The sequence below is a fragment of the Lolium rigidum genome, chromosome 3, assembly GCF_022539505.1.
Source record: "Lolium rigidum isolate FL_2022 chromosome 3, APGP_CSIRO_Lrig_0.1, whole genome shotgun sequence".
Classification (NCBI taxonomy): Eukaryota; Viridiplantae; Streptophyta; class Magnoliopsida; order Poales; family Poaceae; genus Lolium; species Lolium rigidum.
In genome coordinates, this window is record NC_061510.1 from 208903168 (window position 1) to 208926273 (window position 23106).

Below are 23106 nucleotides of genomic sequence, written 5' to 3' on the forward strand. Positions count from 1 at the left end.
ATCTGACCTTAATTGGTTGTGCCTAGCAATGACCTTGTTGAATGCACTATTTTGAGAAGACGAACTTGCTCCAGGATAAAAACCCAAGATGTGACCTTAATTGGGCGTGCGTGGCAATCACCTTGTTGAAAGCACTATTTTGAGTGTGAAATCCAGGTGTTGTCTTAACAATGGTTTGTGTTGCAGCTGCAAGGTTTTGATCACTATAGCAATTTTTTTTTGTAGCGACGTTATGTATATCTGTAATGTCTTTAGGATATATTCTCTTTGTAAAAAGAAATTATTACTACTGAGGATCTAGTAGAGTGCTCTAACTCACAAGAGTGAAAGCTAAACATGATCTACTAGAGAAGAGCGGACAAATGGATTTGAGAGATGAAAATCATGTTAGAAGTTTTAAAATCCTGAAATAATATAGACATACATAATGATGTATTCTACGAGCGTGCAAAATCTTAACGCAATTTACTGTACTCTAGGTCATATAAAAATGATAAAGTCTAACAAATTTATAGCTAGAAATTTGCAAGTTTACCATACTTAGAGGACGCGGCGGGATGGTCAGTAATGATGGCCGGCCGCTGGGATCCATGGACTGGAGAGGAGCAGCATAAGGCCTTGTTCGTTTTGTGTGGAATGAAACCAGACCTGGAATCGATCCAGGCAGGGATTTGGTTGATCCAGACCCTACACCCAATCCCTAGTAACCCACGTCAACCCCTTCTCAATAATCCCGTGTATGCTTTGTAGCTGTTCGGTTAATCCCTGGTAGGCTCCAACTGCTACTCAGGGCATACTTGCATAGTTGCACTGATAAACTCAATAGTCTCAGAATTCTTTCTCAATCCAGCCACACGGAAATAACAATAGATTCACAGAAAAACATAAAAAATAAATTTTGAACTGGGACCAAAAAAATACATTAAAATGTTTATCACATTTAATCATGACGAAAATCAAAAGATAATACAAATAGCTTCTGCCAAACATAATTTGATCATCGCTTCTCAAAACTCCTCTACAAATAGATGCATCATAGCAGCACTTCAGTCTGCATCTAGATCAACTATTTGATATAAGTAACTTGCTAGACATCTAGCAGACATAATTTGATCATAAATAACAGCAAATGTCCTTTCAACATACTTAAGATTGAGTTCATGCCCAAATATTATAAAAGTCAGTACAGAATATTGAACAAAGCAACTTCAATCTTCATCTAGCATCTCTCATCATATGAGCTTGACAACGAAACAACATGACGACATCAAGTCGTCTCCCTCCTGTATTGAAAAAAAAGAACTAAGATTTTATACATGAAGTTGTGGTCAAAATAATACACTACTGTCACATTTAGTCGAACACAATTGTTTTCACCAAGAATGCGGAAACCACATAACACATGACAGAATATAGATAACATATCAAGTACTCCGTACTAAGGATAAGTATATCTTGCAAGTTACTTATGAAAAAAAGGCTAAGCATACCTTCAAAGCTTATCCACCTTTCCTCTTAACCAAAGCAGACCAAGTTCTGGGTCATCCTCATTGAAACTGATAAATGTCTCTCGGTTTGCTGGAATCTGGAAAACCTCGGATGCTTTTACCTTCTCATCTCGTGGCCATGTTGTTTTCATGAGAATAGAGATGCATCTCTTGATTGAGTAATCATTTGCTTGCACCAACTCCTTTTCCCTCGCTAAGATAGCAGCCTCACCTTGAACCTGTTGAATTCTCACATCAATATACCTCTCTAGTGCTCCTTCCAGTGCCGCACCTTTCTTAACCTTCTTTGGCTCCTTTTCTTGATTGGGTGCTGCACCAGCCTTTCTAGGCGGCCTCTGTCCATTCTTTTCAACACTTGTGTCTTCTGTAGTTTGTGGTACTACTTCTTCAGTTGTTTTCTGTCTTGCATCTGCAGCTTCATGTTGTGCTTGATACGCATAGCTTTCTTCTAAATCTGGAAATTCGACTCCACTACTACTGAGTTGGTCTCCCTCATTTACTTTATTAAGAACAGGATATTGTGGTGGTTGAGTAGAGGTGAAATTCCAAGTCCCTTCTGCATATTGTCCATCATATAATTCTCCCAGAGCATCGAAGAGAGGAAAAGGCTTCTTGCGGAACTTGTTAGCTCTAGGAAATGTCTACGAAATAAATACCTTCGAAGACCGGATCAGGAACTATATCCCAGGATGGAGGGGGCTCATCTTCTCCGACTCTCACAGGGGCAGGTGTGATCTGCAAAAAAATCAGAAAGTGACAGTTAGTTCACTGGAGACCAGAAATCATGTGCTCTTCCATTCAGATCACACACCAGAAAGAATGTTCTAGGAGCTATATTACGTACTAGTCTAAATTCACAACAATATACTGCAAATCAAAAAGAAGTGCAAATTCGTGTGCAGCAGATCATCTCCTATCAAAATCCCTACCCAGTAACTTCGCACCGGCGCACTGTAGATCTGCTAGCTGAGAATGAGTGAACCTGACGTGATTTGACGAGGCGTCCGATCGGAATGACACGCACTCACTCACAAATCACCAAAGCAGCACCGCAGCAGGCGTACTGTAAGTTTGCCTGGGCATTATTTAGTCACGGCCATCTCCTTGCACCGTTTTCCCCATCTATCTCCAAGATTTTCTCCAATCAAGAACCGTACTGAAACCTAACTACGAGATGGGAACGATGAGAAGTAGGAGAGGGGGCATACCGGGGAGAACGTCGCCGGCGGAAGAGAGAGCCGGCGGTGGAGGGGAAGGCGTCGCCGTCGCCGTCGCCTTCGCCGGCGAGATCGCCGAGTCGTCGTCTTCGCGTCGCCCCGTCGTCTGTCTCTCACGCCGTCGCGTGTCGTGGATATTCTTCCACGGGTCGAGTGGGGAGAAAAAATATCCAGGCAAGGGAGGAAGGGTTCGGCGGGTTGGGCCGGGCTAAAATTCCAGACCGGGAGCAACCGAACGATCTTTTTTTTGGGGCTGGAAAAAAAAACTCGCCGGGCTGGAAAACCAGAGTTGGGCTCCAATCCAGGCCTTTCCCTGCCTACGACGGATTAACCGAACAAGGCCTAATAGGGATCAAAATCAGAGCAGGGGGACGCTGCGGCCGCGAGAGTGATATGCGAACAGTATGGGCAGATGGAATTCTTGCTTCGTCCGGTGGACAGGTACTTGTTTCTAGTTTCAGGAATTGCTTGGCTAGATCTGTGATTCACAGGGATGCTCTTGCGTCCGTGAAAAAAATCTGCAGTTCATATGACCGGACTGATCAAGCAGACAAAAGGGATTTGAGAAAAAACGAGAGGGGATGAAACTCCAAATGGTGGAAGGAGGTAGGTGTCTGCTCATTAAAACGTATGCCCTGTGCAGCCCAGCACCAACTGGCACATAAACGTTGCCATCGTGGTACAATATCTAGATTTGTTAATCAAAATACAACATATTTCATTCTGAAAATTTACACATATGTAGATTACAATATTTTCTATATCATGATATTTAAAAAAAAATTAACATATCTAAAATGAAAATTTTCATAGATTTATAAAACGGCCAATGTATCGTCACCACTCTCACATACGTAGAGTTGTAGTATATATCAGTGACTACATAAATTTTTTTTTTTTGAAACATTGAAAGTATGATTTTCAAAATTTTGAAATCCCTGTGGCTGGGAGCTCAGCATCCGTTTGGAGTTTCCGCTCACTATAGTTGCTACAAAGTGTGCACATTGGGCAAATTTCCTTTAGATTATCCTATTTTCAAGTGAGTTCTCTAACTTGATACTCGCAGGAGAGCTTTATAGGAATAAGACAGCAAGCACAGTTAATCATATAAGATGGCGTGAGATTTTGCCTTCTATATTCAGATCGGTGAGGGTACAGACACGGTTTTCAGATATGCAACAACATAAATAAACACTGAAGTGGCAGGAGCAACAAACCCATCCTGCCTCCTTCCAGCAAACTCACAAAAAATACAGAATGTTTATGTGGTCAGCTCGCCGTGGCCTTTCCAGCAACTTTCTGAGCTATCCAGCCCATGCCATCATAGAGGCCCTCGCCCGTGATCGCGCACGAGGCCTGTATGTGCCAGTCATGGTTCTTTATGCTGTGCAGCGACAGTGCATCAGTGATCTCAGCCGCCGACATGGCATCCTTGAGATCCTGCTTGTTAGCAAACACGAGGACCACCGTGTTGTCAAGGTCCGCATGCTGAATCAACCGGAATAACTCATCTTTGATGATGTTGATGCGAGCACGGTCGGTGCTGTCAATTACTACAATCACAGCGTGAGTTCCTCTGTAGTATGTTGCCCATGAAGTGCGTAGGCTCTCTTGTCCTCCTAGATCCCACACCTAGTTCACCATACATAAATTTAGTACAAATAATACAATGGCATTGGTCGAAAACAGGTCTGTTGAATGAACCAGACAACCTCTAGAATTCCACAAGTAACGCGAAAACAGAATATGCAACAATGCATGGGACTGAGGTATGTTTGGTTTCATACCCAATTGGCCATAACAAAAAATGGTCATGGCCAAAAGAGGAGCACGGTAAACCATTAGGCGATTGAGATTATAGCGATTCAAACCTACCAAAAAATGATGAAGCATTTGACCATCCACAAATCAGACTAGGATTTGACAACCTCTGTATTGCCCATACCAAAGTTCCCAGGGCAAGACATTTTTGCTAGCAGTCCAACTGAAGGAAAATGTTCAGTACTATCAATTTTTAGTAGGGTTTAGGTCATGACCCATGAGTCAGACAATCCGATCTTTCGAGGAAGAAAGTATACTATCAGATTGCTGGGGTCTGTGGTAACTGGCAAGTATGCAACAACTCACCGTGATTAACCTGGTCTAATTAAGCAGGTGAAGTCTTTAACTTACAGAAAGCAGAGATGATTAAATGGTAATGGCTAACAAACAGAGATTGTGCGGCTTGGGAGAAACAAGACAAGATTGATCTTTTGATTGCCATGGGTATGTTCGGTTGCTGACAAAGCCAAGCCTGCCCAACTTTTTGGCTAGCCAGATTTCTGGTCAAGAATTTGGTTGCCCATGTTTTGGCCAACACTGAAAAGAAGGTTCACTTTGAAATGGGCATGCCAAAAATTTGGTGACCATCCAGAAAAATGCTATATTTTTTGGACCTGGCAAAAATCCAGTAGACAAACACACTAACATATATAAGTGAGACAGTTAGACTAATGTGTGACATTTTAATATTTGTACAACAAGCCTATTGTATTTTATTGATACCCAATTGGATCATTGCTTTATTGGCCATGTTATGAACTTGACCAATGTATTAGTCGGGTAAAGGATAGCTGCTTGGGCATGTCTAGAAACAAACTATGACAGCTAAATCAAAATAGTGTTTTTATAGGGAAAACTAGAGAAAAAAGTAGTCTCGATGGAGGTATGTGGTATGCAGTACCAGTACATACTCCGTCCGTCCTTTATGGAGCTAAAATTTGCTTAAAGTTCACAAGCCAATGGAGCTATGAATGTAGATAGTTAACCAGATCTACATGGGGAATCAAAACTGCATCTTCTGATGGTTCCTAGAGTACTCCTAACAAGGAAGAACATACATCACTAGTTGCATAATCTGGCTATGATTTCCTAGCACTATATAGTATACAGTAGGAAGAGTCAATCATGGAGGGAGCATGCGGCATCGCGGCCTACCTACCAGCAAGAGCAAATCTAGCCGCATAAACTCGGATTCTAGCATCTATATCGGGAGAAAGGAAGGAAGCGAGAAGGGGCGGAGCGCTGACCTCGAAGCGTATATTTTTGAAGACGACCTCCTCGACGTTGCTCCCGATGGTGGGCGCGGCGGTGACGGCCTCGCCGAGGTGGAGCTTGTAGAGAGTGGTGGTCTTCCCGGCGTTATCGAGCCCCACGACCACGATCTTGTACTCCTTGGCCGGGAACATGACGAACCACACCCGCGACATCCACGCCCCCATCCTCACACCCTGGCACAAATCCGAACCTCGCGACGCGGCGGTTGGCGTGCGGGTGGATCTCGGGAGGATATCACCGGCGAGGCCGGGGAGAGGTGGCTCGGAGTCGGATCTACGAGGAGGGGTTGGAGACGGATAGAAGGAGGAGGAGGAGGGAGGAAGAAGGATCGGATTCGTGGAGGAAAGGGGGAAGGTAGAAGGAAGGCGTCGATGGATATTCTGATTGCGTGCGTTCCTGCCGTAGGCAGCTTCGACGTCATGGCCGCCCGTGGGCCGGGCTGGAGTGCTGGACCAGACCAAGACAAGAAACTTTTTGAGAGGAATTTCAGAAACTCACTTTGTACCCCCTCAGGAAAAAAACTCACTTTGTACCCCTAAAAGAACTCACTTTGTCAAAGAAACTCACTTTGTCAAAGAAAATATCGGATTGTCTAAAGAAACCAGAAAGAACGGATCATTTTGGCTTTTACCAAAACACAGTGTATCACCAATTCGGAATACCCATATATCATCTTCAATCAGTACTCGCGAGTGAAATAGCGTGCTCTCGTTGATCAACACTCCCAGGCCTAGTTTGCAACTGAGTTTGCATGACCATTTCTCAAAATTTACTAGTCGAATGCCCGTGCATTTCCACGGTCACACTCAAATATCATGGTGAGGTAAACGGATATGCAACAACAGAGCTATCCAAACTTAGCAAATTCAAAAGCTTCAAAAATCGAAAAACAACATTTTTTATATTTTCATGGATTTCTATATATTTTATTATTGTTCTCTTGGTTCTTATAGAGACTTTAAAATATGATAATTTTAATTTTTCACCCCATTCGTCGTTGCTTTGCCTCTTCATCACACCGCTCCAACAACTTGTCATTTTAGACACATGTGTCTCCTATGATATCTTTTCAATCGCACTAGACTTTAGAAGCTCAAGGAAAGGCTCTATTTTCCTCTTGTTTCCTTTTTTTGAAGCATAGCATGAGAAAATTCAAAGTAAGTTGAACCAAGAAAATCATTGGTGTGCATCTTAATATGTGTTGTTGATCGCCCCATGCCTGGCAGCTCCACCGTATGTTCTCTAAACCAGACAAACAATATATAGCACAAAAGTATGACTTTAAATCAAGAAACTAACTCGAGTCAAATTGTGAAACTTTGCAACAAATTAACTCGAGAAATCGTGGTATTGGAGAAAAGCATATTACATATATGAAACATTCTACACCAAATCCATATCACACGTGTATATAGAAAACATATTAGGCCATGCTCCCAATTGATGTGGAGACATTCTACAAGAACCTGGCAATCATTCACGCGAACCTTATAATCACGCCACAAAGATCAAAAAGTGATTTCATCCGGGCTTCTTAAAAGGGAATTTCTGACGAACTAACCAACTCTACCTCTGCCTTTGTTTGTCCTGCCATTCCATAGCTCAACAAAGCACGATATTGCCGGGTCCACAAAATGAGAATCTCAATCAATATATCGCATGTGCAGAAATAACATTGACTTGTTCATAATAATGAAAGTTTCTTTGTTACGCACCGATCATTATGCCTTTAGATGCAAATACTAACAATATCAAAACACATGAAGGGATAAGGATCGCGGTTGCACAATGTATTATACTCTTGTCAGTCTTTCCATAGTATAACACTTTTTAGCAAACTAAACTAGTTTCGCACTTACATTATGAAACAGTTTCTGAAGTTCTGAACTAACCATTTTTCGGAACTCGGTCCAAAACTATCACATTCATGATGTGTGGAGAACACATTCATGCCGATGCACACATAATTTTTTTCCAAACCTTAAGGATAAGAAGAAATAAACTAAAAAGCACAAGAAATAAGTGAGTGCAAAATATTTTATGCCACTCTATTTATGCAAGTGACCCAGTAAAATATAATTGATGCTAGTAAGTACTCCCTCTTGTCTTTTTTAATTGACTCAAATTTAGTACAAAATTGTACTAAATCCAAGTCAATTAAAAGAGACCGGAGGAATACTAATCAGGAATGCAGTTCAAAGATTTAAATGAAATGCATGGATTTGTGTATTGTACCCTTATCCTGTATCACGAAGAGCTCTTCGCCTATCCTGCAATAGAATCACAATGCACATTTTAATGCAACTGAATATGCAATGTGAGGTTCTGAAGAAGCAAGAAAGTAGCAAAGGGAAGTGCATCGAGCAAACAAAGAGTGAGGTTCTATTTAGGCAATGGCACTAATTGCAATTGGCAGGAGTAAATGGAATTTAAAAAAAACGCAAAATAGGGAGATCGCCCAGGAACTTCTCCTATCCGCATGCGCAAGTTTGGCACTAGCAGCACCAAAGTTGACATGCTCAGGCACTTCAGCATCATGACCAGTCTGAAAGGATCGTATGCCGCACCTAGAGGGGGGGGTGAATAGGTGCTAACCAATTTTTAGTTCCTTTTCAATTTAGGCTTGACACAAAAGGTAAATTCTCTAGATATGCAACTAAGTGAATTTACCTATATGACAAGGATATCAACTAAGCAAGGTATAGCTACGCAATAGGAGATAGAGTGGGATAGAGGTAACCGAGAGTGGAGCACGCGATGACACGGAGATGATTCCCGTAGTTCCCTTCCTTTGCAAGAAGGTACGTCTACGTTTGGAGGAGTGTGGTTGCTACGCAAGCCAAACCAACAGCCACGAAGGCTTCACTCGGATCTCCCGTGAGCAACGCCACGAAGGCCTAGCCCACTTCCACTAAGGGATTTCCTCGAGGCGGAAACCGGGCCTTTACAAAGTTCTTGGGGCACACATCCACAACCAAATTGGAGGCTCCCAAATCTGTAACAATACAACAATCAACAACAACACATCAACAACAAATCAACTAGGGAACCAAATAGGAACACTAGCATGAGATCCCTCAAACAAGAGAGGGGAAATGAAGAACGCTTCGGTGAGGATGTAGATCGGTGTCTTCTCCTTCGAATCTCCAAAGATCAAGAGCTTTGGTTGGGGGAGGAAGGAGATCTTGCAAATCTTGTGTTCTTGAGGTGGCTCTAATGGTGGTGAAGCTTGGCAGATTTTTCTTGCAATGATTGAGCAACCTATCCCTTTGGAGAAGAAAGCTATTTATATGGGTGGAGCTTTCAGATCTGACCGTTGGGGACGAAATTCACTTACACCGGAAGTTCCGGCCAGGATGGCCGGAAGTTCCGGCTTCCACCGGAAGTACCGGCCGTAGGGGCCGGAAGTTCCGCTCCTGATAAAAATCCTGCAAAGCAAAAGAAGGGGCGGAACTTGGGCGGAACTTCCGGTGACCGGAAGTTCCGGCCAAGTTTCGGCCAAGTTCCGGAATTGCCCGAAAACCTTACTGGACTATACTGAGCCACAAAACCGCATTTCCGGAACTTGCCCGGAAGTTGGGCGGAAGTTCCGCTGACCGGAACTTCCGGCCACAAGCGCCGGAACTTCCGGCCAGGGAACAAAAACAGCAAACACAAACGCACTGACAGGACTTCTGCGGAAGATACCAGGGCGGAAGTTCCGCCAGCTGGGGCCGGAATTTCCGCCAGGAAGAAAAACCCTGCAGATTATCAGAATTGGCAGACCATCTCGCTGAACAAAAATATATTCCGAACACTTGTACCTGTCCACATCAACACACATAAAATTATACCTAGTGTTGACATCAAACACACAAAACCCAAAAGGACGGGAAATGTTCTTTCACAGTCCCTCGGTGGTTGATGGTGACAAGTGACATGGGTATACCATATTGGGTACTCAATATTGCTATCTTTGGTACGGATCTAGGGAGGAGTCTATAAGGCTCATGTAGCCTAGAAGAAGTCGAAGCCTAGAAACTAGATAGAATATGCACATATTAGCCCACATCGGGTAAACCGACATGAAATATGTAACTGGTCCGGGATTGGTCTCCGAGACCTAGCCCACTATATAAGGGCTAGGAGGAATCACCGGGGAGGGGATCCAGAATCCTGCCATACAACTCACCATGGTAAACCCCAAGTTTAATACAATCTCATCAACTTTTAGCCTCCTGTCAATATACGTCGGATACCTAGTTTGTCTGACAAGTCTGTGAAACCACCAGGGTTCTCTTTTCCCTGAAATCCAAATCCATAATTATGGGCATTGCTGAGATTAACTCTCGTCAACAAGCGTGACACGCGCCCATTAGCAAGACGGTCACCGCAAGGTCGACGATGTCTTTGTCTCAGTCATCCATATCCAAAAATGGCAAGTCGCCACCCAAAATAAAGAAATAACTAAGCATGCATGAATTATCTAGAGGGAGGGAGGGGTTAATGGAACTCCCTGCAAAATCACAAAAGCAATCTTGGAATAAACTTGATCAGTGCCATCTAAATTTGGTCACACTGTTTTAGGCTTGCAACTTTACCCAAAATCATTTCATCACTCTCGCATTACAGAAAATAGCAGAGATGGTTCCAGTTGTTTGATTCCATTCAGTTCACCGCTACCATCTGTAGAAGAGAAGGGGATAGAAATTCAGATACGGTGACCATTAGAATGCACTCGATTCAAGAAGTGCATGAAAAATGTAAACAATATCGTTCCGTCGAGAATGAAGAGCATAGAAACGCACCGTTACCGGGGGCTCGGATCACAGCTGGAGGGCGACCGTGCCATGTGTGCATTTAAAGGGCACATGAGGTCGCGTGCATTGAAACAGAGATGGAATAATGCATCGAGCAGCGATGGAACGGATGAGCCATGTCAGCCGTCAGGCAGCACGAGGTCGAACATTGCGCTGGAGTTCGGAGGCTTCGGCGTGCCCTTGATTCAGCTGGACATTGTGCAGTCAGACTCTCCTCCGCGCGACTATTCTGTTAGGCGGCGCGGCGAGCGACTTGAGGGAGACCACGTGCATTGGTTACCATAAGGCATCGGGAAAGCCGAACTAGAGCGGTGTACCTACTCGTCGTTTGTACAGTCAGGCATTAGACAAGGCGATCATGTTGGTGTCGGTTCATTCATGCAGTATGGCAGTGACAACTGGTGGAAGCGAGAGAAGGCGGCGGTAGCGGCAGCGCTGAGAGGCATATGGAGGCTTGTGCACGTCGGCGCGTAATTAGTGACTATGTGAGTGTGTGCGAGCGAGGAAGAGAAGGAGGCGGCGGTTCTGTCTAGGTCGTGGCTTCCTGGACGGGACACGACCAGATTAGAGGACAATTTCGCGTAGGGGTTGGTCTCTTTAATTTTCCTTTTTTTCTTTGCCGCTGGTTTTCAATTGTTTTCTCGTGAGTGTACGGGGGAGGCCAACGAAACCCACAATAGGACGGGTCAGGGGAGAACGTACCAACCAACGGACATTACCTCTAGCCATTTAATATAGTAAAGATCCGTATAAATATTCTAGTGTCAAACAAATAAGAACACAGGAGGCAGGACCGCACAAATAAGCGGGTGAAGGACAGGTAAAACCTGGCCCCCCACATTCACCTACTCATGTTCCTCTTCCGTCATTGATCTCCTATCTCTTTCTTCCACACTTCTGGTACGGTTCACACACATAAAACTGAAACTACTGCCATAGCTAGTGACAGCGAGTTCTCCATATATGCAATCTCGAGCATGGTGATTTGCACCTTCCTTGTATTTTGGACCTAAATGGCACACACGTGTGATGTGTATAGGGGGGCTCGGAGGAGAGAAGATTAGGAGGACCAACTGAAGTGTTTTTTTTTGGAAAGTGAAGATAATATTAATTAAACCATCGTTCCTATAGAAAGATCCAGAACTAAAAGAAAAAACAAAACAGAGCCGTCGGAGGCCCTTCTAGATCCTGACTCAGGCGACAAATCGGAGCCGTCGATGGCATGCCGCTGCTCCGCATCAGGCCTTGGATTCGAGCCAGCCTCGTGGCAGCGAGGAAGTCGCCGATCACCGGATCTGTAGATCCTACTCGCTGGAACATTGTCGTCGTTGCAATGGAAGTCAACACCTTCTTCACATTCATCTTCAACATCTGGATCCTCCACCACGTCAGCCGCCACACGAAGGAGCTCCCGCCGCCGCGAAAGGGGAAGCAGACCAACAGCAAAACCCGCATGGACGCCGCCTCCACCTCCATTGCGCTGCCGGCCGGTGTCCTACCAAGCCCTACGCAATGTACAAGCCTGGATCCACGATTTCCCCAACCTCCTGCAGCCGAAGCGGCCGCCAGAGGCGGAGGAAACCGTGACGAGTGACGAGTGAGGTCGGGTGACGGGAGGTTCTCGGAAATCGCCTCTCTCGCTAAAGTAACGGGAGATAGGAGCGTGTTAGCTCAATGAATAAAGCTATATCTAAGCACCCAAGTGGTACATAGCTATGGTTTTAGTAGTTGAGCTCGATTCTTCTTGTGGATTTAGTTTAGCTAGAAGCAAAGACAGAGGTGCTAAAAAAAACCTGTGAAAGCAATTTAATATGGAACATTTTTTCTTATTAATCAGTATGTGTCATCATCCGTGACAACAGTACGTAGATGCGTAATGTAACCACCGTATGTGGCACTATGCCCAGGGTTTGATAGCTAGTATTACATCCTTGCTTTCTTGAGTCGAATCTCCAACTAATATGGAGTATTCATATAAGTTGCATTCATATATATGCAGGCTTCGTCGATTGACTTCAAAGAGGTACTACTGCAGCTGACCGATAATCTTCGATCCCTGCCTTCTCGAGTCTTGACTGTTATGAAGCTGCAGAAAAACAAAGACAAAAGAACTAGTGAATTTGCTAGAAGAGAAGACTAGCTATACGTAAGAGAAACTTTGCATGGTCTGCTTATTGCCTGGATGGATCAGGCCGACGGCGCCGGGCAAACGTACAGCGGCGGCACCTCACGGCCGTTGGCGCAGGTGTCCATGATGTCCTGTGGCAGGGAGAGGCCGCAGATGTCGCCGATGAGGGAGAATGCGCGGTCGTTGGGGATGTCGACGCCGATGGCACGCTCGAGGGTGTGGTTGACGATGTGGCAGAGGCACGCCGCCTGGTCCTGGATGATGACGCCCATACCCTCGCAGCACCCCTGCGGCGCCTCCGACATACCAGCGTCCTCGAAGAAGGCCAGGCACGGGCTCAGCGCCAGAAGCGATCCCACGCACGTCGCCGACGCGTCCTGCCTCGCTGGCCAAATCTTCTTGGGGAGGGGCTCCGACGACGCGATGTTCTTCGCCGCGTCGGCCGCCGTGGCGATGACGAGGGCCAGCAGGAGGAGGAGCGCGGCCGTGCAGGCCTTGTTGGACGACGCCATTCTAGTTGTTGACTACGATCGGAGGGATTAACTAAGCACGTAGTAGCACGTAGGATTATTGAGTTGGCTTGTGATGCCTGTGTGGGTTTAGAGATGCTCGCTGATTCATCTATTTATAAGGCAGAATGTGCAACCATCGATCTGTTAGTTTGTTTAACGTTCGGATCTTACGCGCCACACGAAGATGGTGTGAATTGCCGCGATCAAAGCATTTCTAACTCTGTATTTCCGTCTCAACTACTACTACTACTGTATCACATTTTCTGGTTCAGTTAACACCAAGAACTAGAAGACGACTAAAAAGGGAAGAGGACAACATATGTTTAGCTGTTGAGCTTAAGGGGATATCTGGTATCAGAACACTACTGATTAGTTGCTGGCTTGCTGCTCACTGATGAAGATTATTTTTTGGTCTAATTTTGTGCAACAATGAACAGAAGTGTACCGGCAAAATGAACTTCTAGAGAGAAAATGCACGCTATATGCATGCATCGTGTTTCAAGCGATTATTTTGTGGGTGCATGAGACAAGTGATGATCGTTGGTGGTGCTGCTGTGGACGAAACCAGTTCACCAGGTTGGTGGTGACGTGGGTGGTGTCAACATGAAGCAAGCATGTCACATTGCCTTGAATTAATCGCCATATTATGGAAAAGTTCTTTTTTTCTTATGCTATAAAATAGATTCTTAGCAACTATGAAAATGTCTATTTACGTTTTTAGCCTCTCGGCTAGGGTCTAAAAACTTAGTTAGTCAGGAGCATGTCTCATGCACGTCAGGTGCAGGGATCAAACCCCGGTGGTTGCAATTAAATTTTTAAGGACATTGAGACAACTGAACCGGTCAGACCGGATGCTGGTTTATTACGTGAACCCGGCGGTTGGACTGCGGTTTAACTGGTTTGTTCTGGTCCACCAGTGCTTCCAGTCCAGTGCGCTAAAAACCAGCGGAGGCTCTGGTTCTGGTTTTTCCCGGTTGAACCGCTAGTTCGGTCCGATTTTTAAAACTATGATCGTATGGCACCTAGAGGGGCAGGGGTGAATAGGTGCTAATCAAATTTTAATTTCTTTTCAATTTAGGCTTGACAGAAAAGTAAATTCTCTAGATATGCAACTATGTGAATTTTACTTATATGACAAGATGCAAGCAACAATGCAAGATACAAGATACAAGTAGTAAGGTGTGGTAAAAGGATAGAGATAACCAAGAAAGGAGAACGCGGAGACACGATGGTTGATTCCAGTAGTTCCTTCCTTTTGAGGGTAAGTACATCTACGTCGGAGGGGCGTGGTTCCACGAATGCCTGCCAATGCCACAAAGGCCTCACCCATTTTCCGGTGAGCAAACCACAAAGGTTAATTCACGCTTTACTAAGCGGTAGCCTTGAAGGTGGCAACCGGAACCTTTACATCAAGCATGGGGCACACATCCACAACTAAATTGAAGGCTCCCAAATGACGCCCTCGAAGCTTTACACAAAGAATTAGCTCCAAGACGACCTCACAAAGATCCACAAAGAACACACAAAGAAACACAAAAGATTTGAGCGGTGGTCACGGCGATTTGGTGAGATTGTAGATCTAGGGTTGCTCCTTCACTCCTCAAAGAATCAAGGTGGTTTTGTGGAGGAATGAGGAGATCTAGATGATTTTATGAAGCCTAGTAATGGTGGACAAAGAGAGTGTGTCGTCAAGGTCTAAAGGTATGAGAAGACTCCCTTTTATAGGTGGTGGAGAGGGTGTAGCCATTGGGGGGAAAGGGAGGGCTTTTTCTAGTCTAGCCGTACCTTCTGGGCCTGGTCGGACCACTCCGGCCGGCCGGACTGGTCCGATCGGCGGCTAGACCTTTCCAGCGCAAAATCAGGGAGCAAGGACCAACCGCTGGACTAGGGGAGTCCCCGGCTAGGCCGAACCTTCCGGCCGGCGGCTGGACCGATCCGGCCAGAATAGAACAAGTCCATCAAGGATAGAAAAGCAACCCCAATGGAAACACGAATTCTGAGACTTGTGTGTAACATCCCAAAATTTTCAAACAAATAAAAAATTAGATTTCCATTTTCCAAAAATGAGAACCAACAAAAACTTTTATTACCTAGGGTGCTATGCATAGTGATCATACCCAATACTTGTGTTATTGCCATGATTGTTTGTTTATTGCATTGAACATATTTCCAAAACCCTAAACACTAACCTTCTCAAAACCAAATAGGATCAAATAAGAAGGAACTAAAATAGAATAAAAAGACATATGTGGGCATATAGCCCTAGTATGCAAATCTTGACTAATACCCTTCTTACTTTTCTAAATAGTGGTGAACCATTGTTAGACTCCACTAAACCCTAAACCTCACCCCTCTTCTCACCATCCATATTAAACAAAATAAAAAGAAATGAAATTAAATAAGAAAAGGGCCTATGTGCCTATGGCTATTTTTGGTAAAACTTTTACCTAGGCTTTTCTACCTTGTTTAGATGTTTTGAAAACATCAACAAACCTAACCTAGTACTTACCAACCAAATCAAGTGAGAAACAAAAATAAAATAAAAATATGCATAGAAGCATATGTGGCACTTAGCCATACTACCCAATTTTGATCTATGCCCTCCTACCTTACCCTAATGGTTTGAAACCTTTACCAAACTCAATCTAATACTAAATAAACCCTAAACCATGCCTAAGTGAAGCAAAGAAAAAGAAAATAAGAAAAATGCACTTCATCACATACATGTGCTTATGGCCATTTTTGCAAATTTGAGCAAAAGGACACCAAACTTGGGTTGATTGTTTGGATTACATTCTTATACCATTTTAACACTCAACCACATCAGTAGGATCAAGAAAAACCAAATCAAAATAAAAAATAAAAGGATTTTCCAACTCACACACACTAATGGTCACTTGTGACTTTTTCATCATCATACCCACTTTGAGCCTCTCTATAAAACCAATCTTAAACCAAACCCTGTCAACTCTTTGCACCTCATCCAAGACCTCATCAAGGTGAACAACTTTGGTGTTGACCACTTTGACCAGATCGTTGACCATTGCTTAAATTAGTCAAGCCAAGTTGCAACCTTGAAACAAGCATTCTAGATTCCCCCAAAACTTTGGAATTTTCACAAACCATCTCCAAATCCCAAACCAATGCCACCCATTGCTGCCAAACTTTATTTAGAACTTATCCATGAAGAAACCTAGCAAAATTTACCCACACATGAGGTTTTTACCTAAGAATCCAATAGTTACTATAAGGTACACCTACTCTCAACCACTATTCCTACCTCTCTCTCTCTCTGTCTCTCTCTCTCTCTCTCTCTCTCTTTGAGCTCATCTGTAGTGCCTAGTACCTCTACCCACTCACCATGACATCACTTAGCTTTGACATCATCAAGTATACAAGACCACCATGACACAAAGACCACCATGCCATTGCTATGTCACATACACTTTGTGCTAAAATCAAATGTGCTTATCCTACCCCTCTTTTACCAGGCCCACCTTGTCAATTACATTAGATTCACCTTACACCAGCATGCCATGACCTAGGAGACAAATAAAAAGTACACCACCCACCCAATGCCATGCCATGCCACTCCAAATGACACCACCATGCACTACCTACCCCTGGACCTTTCCCCTCTCTCTCACCTTGTCATACCCCTTGGACTTGACCCTCTACACCTGCCAGACATGATCTTTGGTGGAGGAGAGCAAGTGGATGACCACAACAACTCATGCCATGTCCTTGATCACCAACCCGTGGCCACCCCTGTCTCCCTGCGTGCACACCGCAAACCAACCCGTCCCACTGCGCCACTAGCCTCCTCTCTCTCCCACTCACCTGCTAGACACCACCGTTGACCCTCTCACGCGCCCTGGCGACACCATGACACGAGGATGCCGACGTCGGCCATGTACCCGTGTGCTCTGCACACGATGCCATCCATCTCGCCACTACGCGTGCGTCACCACCTACCCAGTACCTCTCTTGCTGACGCCAAAGCCACGCCGGAGTCGACTGCACACGACGTGCACCGTGACGTCGCCCGCCATGACCTCCACGTCGCGTTCCCGTCCCTGGACCCTATATAAAACCCTCCGCTCGCCTTGGACAGCACCACCACACCTAGCCGCATCCTCCTCTCCCTCCTAGAGCCTCTCCTCCTCCCTCCTTGCCTCTCCACGGCGCCAGAGCTCGCCGGCGTGCACCCGGCGGCCACACTCAAAGCCGCCCAAATTTTCCCCACCATAGCCTCCAACACCTATACCGTTTTGAAGCCCTTGGAAAGCCCTGTCCAACGCACCAAACCCCGCCGCCAACCGTGCCCTGAGGTGAGAGATATCGCCGTCGCAAGCTTGCAGCATCGGGAGGTGGAAGACGGCCTAGCGCCGTCGGATCCCGATCCAACGCGCCGCGTGCTCTGCCCGCGCGCGACGTGCATGCGCCATGCATGCGTGGCCCAGGCCGCAGCTGGGCCGGCCCATTTCTCTTCCCTCCCCCGTTTAAATTCAAATCGGCTTTATTTCTTTTCTGTTAAATTGCTCTCAGATGCTTTGCTAGAATTTAAGTATCTTCAAATCTACTTGGCCAAATTTAGTGAATTTGGTATTGTTGGAAAGCTTATGAAAAGCTCTATCCAACCCCACTGGTTTCCTCCCTAGAACTTGTGTAGAATTAAAGTAGCAAAAATAACAAGGCAGGGACTTTTCAGATTTCAAACAATTCTTAAAAATCAACCATAAATGATTTTTAGTTGTTTCCAACTCTCATAAATCACATTTCACATTGTTTAATTGGTTATGCAAAAACATGACTTACCCCTCTGGTTTAATTGGTTATGCAAAAACATTTCACATTGTTCAAAACCTTCACACATATGATAATGGTCATATGTGCACTTTTTAACATCTTCCTCACTTTACCCCTCTGGTTTAATCTTTTCTTAAACTAAACTTGGTCAACTATTGCCATGTCATCCAAGACCATGTCAAGGTGAACAACTTTCATGTTGACCACACATGCTAACTTTGACCAGGTTGACCAGTATAGTTTTGACAAGTAGAGACTTTGAAAATATGTGAAGATGACCAACATTTTGAATTGTTGCAAAACCTCACCAAAATGAACACCACCACCACCTTTCCATCACATTAATTATATGATTGAGCTCCACCAAAAAGAAATCCAAAATTCGACCAAAAGTTTCATGCGGCCATTTTCACAAACACATGGCGAGGCATCATTCCTGATTTTGCACACATGCTTTTACCCCCTGGTTTTTAGCCTAAACCACTTTGATCCTTGATCATTGCTGCTCTTGTACCTCCCCTGCATCAAGCCATGTACTTGGTTTGGTCGATTAAAGCCAAGAAATGATCACCTTTGCACCATGTCGGCCATGAGAACATCACCATGCCACTCATAGTTATTCTTCCTCTCTGGCCCCTTGTACCATGTCAACTAGGTAGCCCACTCCTCACTGAACCTGCTGGTACCATCCCTAGCTCGAAACACGCACACCATTGGCCAGAACGCGCACGCCCCGAACGCGCCAGAAACGTGCCAGGCACGCGGTGAGCGTGCACCATCCCCATCCTGGACGCGCCAGAGCACGCCGTCACCTGGACGCTGTCGTCCTTCCCTTCCCATCCACTTGCGCGTGCACACTCCACACCCTTCCCGTACCTCACCAGACACCGCCATTGGCCGTCGCCTGCGCCGTAGACGAAGACATGATCAAAGTTCTGCCGCGCCCGTACTGCGAGCACTCGATCGTCGCGTGCACGCTCTCGTCCTCCCTCTGCTGTCTCTTCACGCGCGCTAGCTCCGTCTAGCCGTCGCCTACACGATGCGCCCCCTAGCTTGCCCCTTCACCGCCCCAAACGCCGGCGCCATGGACGACCTCCACGGGCACCCACAGCAACCGCGGGCAGCTATAAATAGAGGCCACCCCAGCACGAGTTCCTCACACCATTCGCTTCCCCTCTTCTCCCTCTTCTCCCTCGCTCTCCTCGACCCCTTCTCCACTCCAATTACTGCCTCCAGCGCCGGAATTGCGAGATCATCTCCGCCGGAGCCCGTAGATCATCGCCATCGACTGAAGCGTCGCCAAGCTCCGCCGCTGCACCAGGGACTTCTTCACCCTCGCCAACGACGCCTCGCACCTCGCCATCGATCGCCAGCAGCCTGGAGTGCTCTCCGACCCCCTAGGTACGCCGCCAGCACGCCGAGATCTCGCCGGAGACGACGACAGACGTGAGCCGTTGATCTCCCTTCTGATCCAATGGATCACATCGCACATACCGTTTCGCTGGTTTAGTAGTCACTGACTGGTGGAGCCCACGCCGTCAGGCGGCCCGCGTGTGCGAGTCACACTGCTGGGCTGGCCCAGTCCGTTTAGTCTGTTTAGCCCGTTTCGTTTTCCCGCGCGGCCCAAGGAATTCAAATTCGATTTAATTATTTCAGCTAAATTCAAATACTGGTGCCCCCTTCAAATTTGAATAACTTTCAAACTACTGCATCAAATTTAGCAAATTTTATATATTCGGAAAGCCCATGAAATTATCTAAACAATGCCACTGGCCTCATTTCCAATTTCGTAGTATAATTAATCTGCTAAAAATAACAAGACAGGGGCTTTTGCAAATTGAAACTTTATTTAAAATTTAACCATAATTGCTTTTGAATTGATTCCAACTCTAATAAATCACAATTGATTTCCTCTAATTGATTATGAAATAATATAGACAGTTTGTTTGTATGATCATGGACTAGATCAAAATATTGGCTATGTAGTCAATACTAGTCCATTTAAACTATAGCAAAATTTAGGAATTTAAATCAATGAGGTGTAGCACCTCATTTAAATCATTTTCTCAAGTGAGATGAAGTAATATGATGACCTCTACTGCATAGGTTCATACTTGCTCACTTGTATAATTTAAATCAAAATGTTATTTAATATTGCCATGGTTATTTAAATCCCATGAGATGATGAATCTCATTTAAATCTTTTCTCTCAAATAATAAGTGTGAAGTGTTGACCTTGGTCAACATGGAATCATCCCTGGTTATTTGAGAAGATTAAATCTTAAGAAGATTCAATGAGAGGAAATTATTTCTCCCAAACCAAAGAAAAACCCTAATTCCAATTTTTAATGAGAGGAAATTATTTTCCTAATATTAAATAAGGAAACCCTAGAATATTTTTTGGATAAATGTTAAGTAGTGATGCTAGATCAATTGTGTGAGCCATTAAGGCTAATTAAAGACTGCTTAAGTGTTGTTTGGTGATTGTATCCTCGTATTCGTTTATAGACGCTAGTACCGGAGACTATCAAGAAGAGGAGGTATTCTACCAAGAGGAAGAGCAAGAGAACTTTGATCACATCACCAATCAAGGCAAGCTAGACTAATGCAAGCTATTTTGTTTGCAATCTAACACTCTTGCAAGGTTCCCATGTGCAAAGCTCTACAAGAGCAAGGCACCATTACTTTTATTTTAGGCTTAATGCTCCTATCCCAAGTTTTTTACTTTACAAGCTTTACTAAATTTTGTTTATCAAAGTACTTTTTGATTCATGATTCACTTAGTTTAGTTATGGAGTAGTGCAAGAGTATCAAACTTAGCTTAGAGCAATCCAAGTTACTTAGCACCCCTCATAACTAGTTGCTAGTGCTAAAGATTAAAATTGACTACTATAGATGGGAACTTGTGAAAACCAATGACATTGAAAACCTTGGAATGAGGAGTCATTCTATTGAAAGATTTTGAAGGTGAATATGACTTGTGAATGACTTGGTGAATTTTACAAAACTGATGGTTGGGTTCGGATGTGATACCATTCCAATTTTACAAGTACCCCCACAATACCTGAATCTGGGTAAGGCTTAGCTGGAAATTTATGTGTCTTAGTATGGGTTCCCTCTAAAAACAAGCGTCATCGGGGTTATGCCGGAGGCTGCCTCTAAAAAAAAGGAATGATGTGGAATGACGTGAAATGAGGTGAATGTCCGGCCCAAGCCCTGTGCAGTTCCCCAGGCTGACTGTCTGTCTTCACTGGGAGGCCAAGCTCATGGGGAGAGGTGCCTATACTAGGGTATGTAAATGAAAGGTTAGGATTGGTAGTTCGCGTCATTGCGTACGATAAATCAGGGCCGATTACCCACCGACGGACTATTGCAATTATTGTGGCACAAGTGTACAACCTCCGTAGAGTTTAACCTATTCGAATAGCCGCGTCCGCGGTCATGGACGATTGGAAAGGCCATACTGTTCCGTCATCAGAACTTTTCTAAAAATATGAATGGTGACTTGTGAATTGAATTGAAAGGTGACTTTGAGTTTGAATCACAACTGAGTTGTGGGAATGACACTAATGTTCCCACTTGAGTTGAGTTAGGCAAATGAGGAGTTTTGTTTATTAAAGTGCTTATGAAATAAAACTGGCTTTATGCAAATGAAACTAGAGCTTAGAACCCCCTTACTATAGTTGATAGTATTTACATTAGTACTAGTTTGCGAGTACTTTAAAGTACTCATGGCTGTGTCCCTGGCTATTCAAATGGCCAGACTATGAAGAGGAGTACCAGAACCCGGAAGAAGGACAGCAGGACATCTACGACAACTAGGATCACTCCTGACATCAACAGTTGCATGTGGAATAGATGGACTACTACTACGCTATTTCGCTTTCTGCTATGTGTTATGTAATGGATCAATAGAACCTCTATTGTTGTAATAACGACTGGATCATGTGATCCTTTATTTGTAAGACGATTATGTGTTGTAATGAATGATGTGTTGTGATATCAATCTATTATGTCTCGCAAAAACAATATTCCTGGGATTGCGAGGAATGACATAATAGGCATCTGGACTTAAAAAACCGGGTGTTGACAAGTTGGTATCAGAGCCATTGTTTGACCTTAGGAGACCCTAGTTAGAATGGACGTCCGAAAAACTTAGTTTCAAAACAAAGGAAGTAAATATTTCTGAAAACTTATTTCCCCCTCTTACCCTTGAGATCTTTTTCAAGTGAGAAATTCATGCTCTCCTTATCCTTGAAATTTCTACATAAAAGTTTGCACACTTGATCACTTCTCTAACTTACTCATCCTCATTGCTCACAGATGAAGTACCAATGGGAGTTTTATCAGCTTGGTCCCGGAGGCAACCTAAGGTTCGAAAAGGATTTGAAGCAACTAGTGGAATATCTAGGACACCCGTATCCCGAGTTCTTCGGAATACCCCTCAACAACCACTCCGGAGACCCACCTCGGTGGGAAGTTTCCACTGATCTACAAAGAAAGCTTGAAGCCCCGGTATGGGAAACCATCTGGTTTTCTGTAACGGGAAACACTTGGAAGGAAGGACTAGTCAGAGCTATGCAAGAAGCAATTTTCCGTCTGTGCGGACAAAATGAGAACAAGATCAAGAACACTCGCTTCATCTACTACCCAAGACATGACTCCATGGGAAGATCGATGACCATGCCCCCGCACACGGAGATGAACCCCTATGAAGCACACCAGGACTTCAGGATGTACAAAACCCGCAGGGATTTGGACAACGCCCTCGCCTCTCGCCAAGCACATCACCCGTGAAGACGAAGAATTCCACCCTGAAGAGTAGTATCACCCCAGCACTTAAGTAGGTGTGAGTTTTATCAGGATCCCCTTGTATCGTAGAGCGAATGAATGGTTCCTCAAACCAACGGTGTGTTAGCTTTGTAATATGTGATGTTTGGTATGAATGAAAAAGTGTTGTTGGTTTTACCCCCGCAACACTACTCAAGTTTTTTAATTTATGAACTTTATAAACTTTAACAAAACAAACCCTAGAAA

The 23106-nt window shown here is 44.6% G+C and overlaps 3 protein-coding genes across 3 annotated transcripts; all 3 read right to left on the reverse strand.

The window, feature by feature from the left end:
- Positions 1-918: 918 nt before the first annotated feature.
- LOC124696002 lies at positions 919-3400 on the reverse strand. The gene is made up of 5 exons (XM_047228796.1): positions 3354-3400; positions 2717-2864; positions 2165-2243; positions 1491-2064; positions 919-1283 (listed from the first exon to the last, which is right to left on the reverse strand). The coding sequence occupies exons 1-4, from the start codon at positions 3398-3400 to the stop codon at positions 1493-1495; spliced, it is 846 nt and encodes a 281-aa protein (XP_047084752.1). The 3' UTR covers positions 919-1283; positions 1491-1492.
- A 424-nt stretch (positions 3401-3824) lies between these two features.
- Positions 3825-6217, reverse strand: LOC124702933 (ADP-ribosylation factor-like protein 5). The gene is made up of 2 exons (XM_047235111.1): positions 5794-6217; positions 3825-4357 (listed from the first exon to the last, which is right to left on the reverse strand). Exons 1-2 carry the CDS (start codon positions 5983-5985, stop codon positions 3995-3997), a joined length of 555 nt encoding a protein of 184 aa, XP_047091067.1. The 5' UTR covers positions 5986-6217; the 3' UTR covers positions 3825-3994.
- A 6590-nt stretch (positions 6218-12807) lies between these two features.
- Positions 12808-13260, reverse strand: LOC124696003 (non-specific lipid-transfer protein C6-like). Its single transcript, XM_047228797.1, has one exon. It carries the CDS (start codon positions 13258-13260, stop codon positions 12808-12810), a length of 453 nt encoding a protein of 150 aa, XP_047084753.1.
- Between the last annotated feature and the right edge of the window lie 9846 nt (positions 13261-23106).